Source organism: Adiantum capillus-veneris, chromosome 13 (assembly GCF_014529385.1).
Source record: "Adiantum capillus-veneris isolate H3 chromosome 13, ASM1452938v2, whole genome shotgun sequence".
NCBI lineage: Eukaryota > Viridiplantae > Streptophyta > Polypodiopsida > Polypodiales > Pteridaceae > Adiantum > Adiantum capillus-veneris.
The window spans coordinates 45,909,322-45,912,529 of NC_140943.1; the positions used below are offsets into that span (position 1 = coordinate 45,909,322).

The 3,208-nt window shown below is 44.0% G+C and overlaps 1 protein-coding gene across 1 annotated transcript; it reads left to right on the forward strand.

The window, feature by feature from the left end:
* The first annotated feature begins 1,136 nt into the window (after positions 1-1,136).
* On the forward strand, positions 1,137-1,610 carry LOC147443912 (secreted RxLR effector protein 78-like). Its single transcript, XM_086528049.1, has one exon. The coding sequence runs from the start codon at positions 1,137-1,139 to the stop codon at positions 1,608-1,610; it is 474 nt and encodes a 157-aa protein (XP_086384175.1).
* The last annotated feature ends 1,598 nt before the right edge of the window (positions 1,611-3,208 follow it).

The following is a 3,208-nucleotide window of genomic DNA, read 5'->3' on the forward strand; positions in this document are numbered from 1 at the left end:
ATTGGATCGTTGGTATTTGCTTAATGGGCAACAATATGAAGAATTTGTATGTGACATGAGGATAGATTATGCTCTGCAGCTATCGGATCATTATCCTCTTTTGTTGTCTTTGTATTTTGGATAGTCTCTTTGTGGTCGGCCTCTTCACAGGAAACGTTTGTTGCATGTTAATAATGCCTATCTTACTCATGAAGTTTTTCGTCACATGATTGCTGATATTATTCCCCCGCTGCTCGCTCAAATGCACATTGATTTGGACGCTGCCTGGTTTCACTTTGTCATGAGAGTACAAAGTGTGATTTCTGACTATGGTATGCAGTACATGCAGTTTATTCGGGGGAATGTCGTTGATGCAGTTGGATGATTTCCGACCCTTGTCTGACTTTGAAATGCTGGAGTTATGTGAAGCTAAAGTTTGTATTCAGCAAAATGATAACAGGAAAATTGCTAAATGGTAGACGCATGCACGTCAAAAAACAGGCTTTTATGGATAAAGGTTGTGCTTCAAAGAAATTTTTTAACCATCTGCATCATTCAAGGGTCTCACATTCAATTAAGCGGGTTATGCTTCCCTCGGGTGCTTGGACTTCTTCGAAGCGGGAACTTGTTGAGGTTATGGTTTCACATTATCGTAAGGTGTTTGCTGCTCCATCTCAGCCTTCTTCAACAGTTTGTCGAGCGCGTGAGTTGTTGCTTTCTTATGTTTGTCCAATCATGTCTTCGCAGGAGGCACAATGCCTTGAGGATCCTTTCTCTGTTTCCGAATTGCATGGTGCCTTGCTTGCATTGGACCGGTGGAGATCTTCCGGTTGGGACGGACTTACTGTGGAATTTTTCCTCTCCTTTTGGGATGCTCTTAAACAACCCCTGCTTTTCATGTTAAATGTGGCACAAGAGAAACATGATCTACCAATTTCATGGAAAGAGGGCTTACTTAAATTGTTGCCCAAGCAAGCGCTTTGCAAGCAGTTCTCTCATTGGAGGCCCATAACTTTGATGCCGGTGGTTTACAAGATTTTTGCTAAAATGTTGGTCCACCGCATCAAGGACTATTTGTTTACAGGACTTCATCATGCTCAGTATGGTTTCATTCCTCATGTCAAATCATGGACAATTTGGCCAATGTTATGATTGGCATGGAGTATGCTAAGTATACGCAACAAGATGTGTTGGTCATGCAAGTTGATATTGAAAAGGCCTTTGACACTGTGCAATGGGACTTCATTGGGGCCACAATGAGATTTCTAGGATTTGGTCCTAAGTTGGCCAATGTGGTTTATTTCTTGTATGATTGTAGTACGTCTTCGGGGATCCTAGAAGGGGAATTGACAGAATCATGGCCGCTTGGTTGTTCGATTAGGCAAGGTTGCCCCATTAGTGCTTTGTTGTATGCAATTGCCTCTCATCCTTTGTTGATGTATCTTGATTACTTGACCTCTGCGCAGCGTCTTCATGGTTTGCAGCTACCATCGGGTCATACCTTTAGTGGGCAGGCTTATGCGGATGACTCATCATTTATGCCCCGCAATCAGCAAAGCGATGTTCAAGTGATTATGGAAGCTTTGGAATTGTTTGCAAGTGTGGCTGGTCTTAAAAGTCAATTTTCGTAAATCAAAGCTTTTGCCAGTTCGTTCTTGTGATTGGCATGCTCTGTTGTGGCCAGGAGAGATTGTTCTTCCGAATGTAATCACCAGGCATTTGGGTTATCCAATTGGATGGAATGTTACTCACATGCAGAAAGTGGATTGGGTTATGAATCGCTTGAATGGTAAATTGCATTACTGGAAGCTTTCTACTGGGCCACTGCATGTTCGCCTAGGGATTGTTCAGAGTATCCTCATGGCATACGTTCAGTTCTTTTTTCCATTTGGACTTGCCATTGTCTTGATTCTCTCATGTCGGCCATTTTGTCTCATTTGTGGCGAACACATGCTCATAAAAAAGGTCTACGTCTGATGTCAATGGCAAAACTTTGTACACCAAAGCGCTTTGGTGGTCTGAATATTTTGGACCTGCGTAGGCATGTCCTTGCTAGGAAGGCTATGCTTTTGCCTACGCTTACACAACAATCTCAGCCTTGGACTCTTATGTTTGCACACTTGCAGCATGTCATTACATCACCATTTGGTCGCTGGCAATCATCCATTTGGGAAGCAGTATTTGGTAAGATGGATGGTCATATTCCTGAATGCCCACTTTCTTCCACCTTGCTTTCTGCATGGAAACATGTTACGATTCATCTATCGTGGAATGCTTGGAAGGAAGGAAATTCACTTCGCGCAGAGAGCCTTCATTGGAGCCGGACCTTTTCTCTTACTTTGGTCGACCCTCGCCTCGCCAGGCGTATTTCCTCTCCTGCCGTGGCATTGAGTGGTTGAGGATGTGGTGGATGCAGCTGGTTTCACTTTCGAGTTTCCATTTGCTGCTCGCCGCTTTGGATTGGGCATGCACTATCACCAGTTTTGGAGGGAATTACCGCAAATGTTGATAGGTCTTTTGCCCATTTCACCTTTGGCTGATGGTAATCACATGTCTGACTGGAAGCTTGGGGAAATGCCTTTTCAAGATATTTCTGTCGGTCGAGCATATGCTCTTCTTCTGCCTCATCCATGGCTTGTTGATCATTGCAACGCTATTTGGCACATGCATAAATGAGATATTTGGTGGCCAAGGCTTATATCTGCATTATGGAAAAGCCATTTGCCGTTGAAGGAGCGTTTGTTTCTTTGGTGATGTTTACTTGGTGTGCTCCCTGTGGGTACCTTTCTTAGGATGCGTTGTATCTGCCCTTCATTATGTCTTCGTTGCCTATATGCCGAGGAGAATGTTTGTCACCTCTTGTGGGATTGCTGTGTTACTCGAGATTTCCTTCGTCGGGTATCTGCGTGTATGCGACTACGTTTTCCCATGACGGTCTTCCAGAAGCGGTTTTGGGTTTTTGGTATCTTCTCACCGGCGTTGCAGTGCTTTGCAGTCTTCTTCATGTGGGTCAAGTTTTGGGCGTACTGGAGCCTATGGTGACAACGTAATGGCAATATGTTCCATCGCATTCATATAGATCCCCTGCCTTTCTTCAAGCTTTCCCTTAGGCAGTCTTTGCGGTTCGCCTTGGAGGTTGGTGATATAACGGCAGAGGTACATCAGCTTTCTTATGAATGCTTTTAGCTATTTTGTACAGCCGAACACTTTTGTGTTCCTTTTCTTGTAC

What these genes read in the sequence shown, in the direction of transcription:
- LOC147443912 (XM_086528049.1), top strand. Translation starts at nt 1,137, where the DNA reads ATGGAGTATGCTAAGTATACGCAACAAGATGTGTTGGTCATGCAAGTT.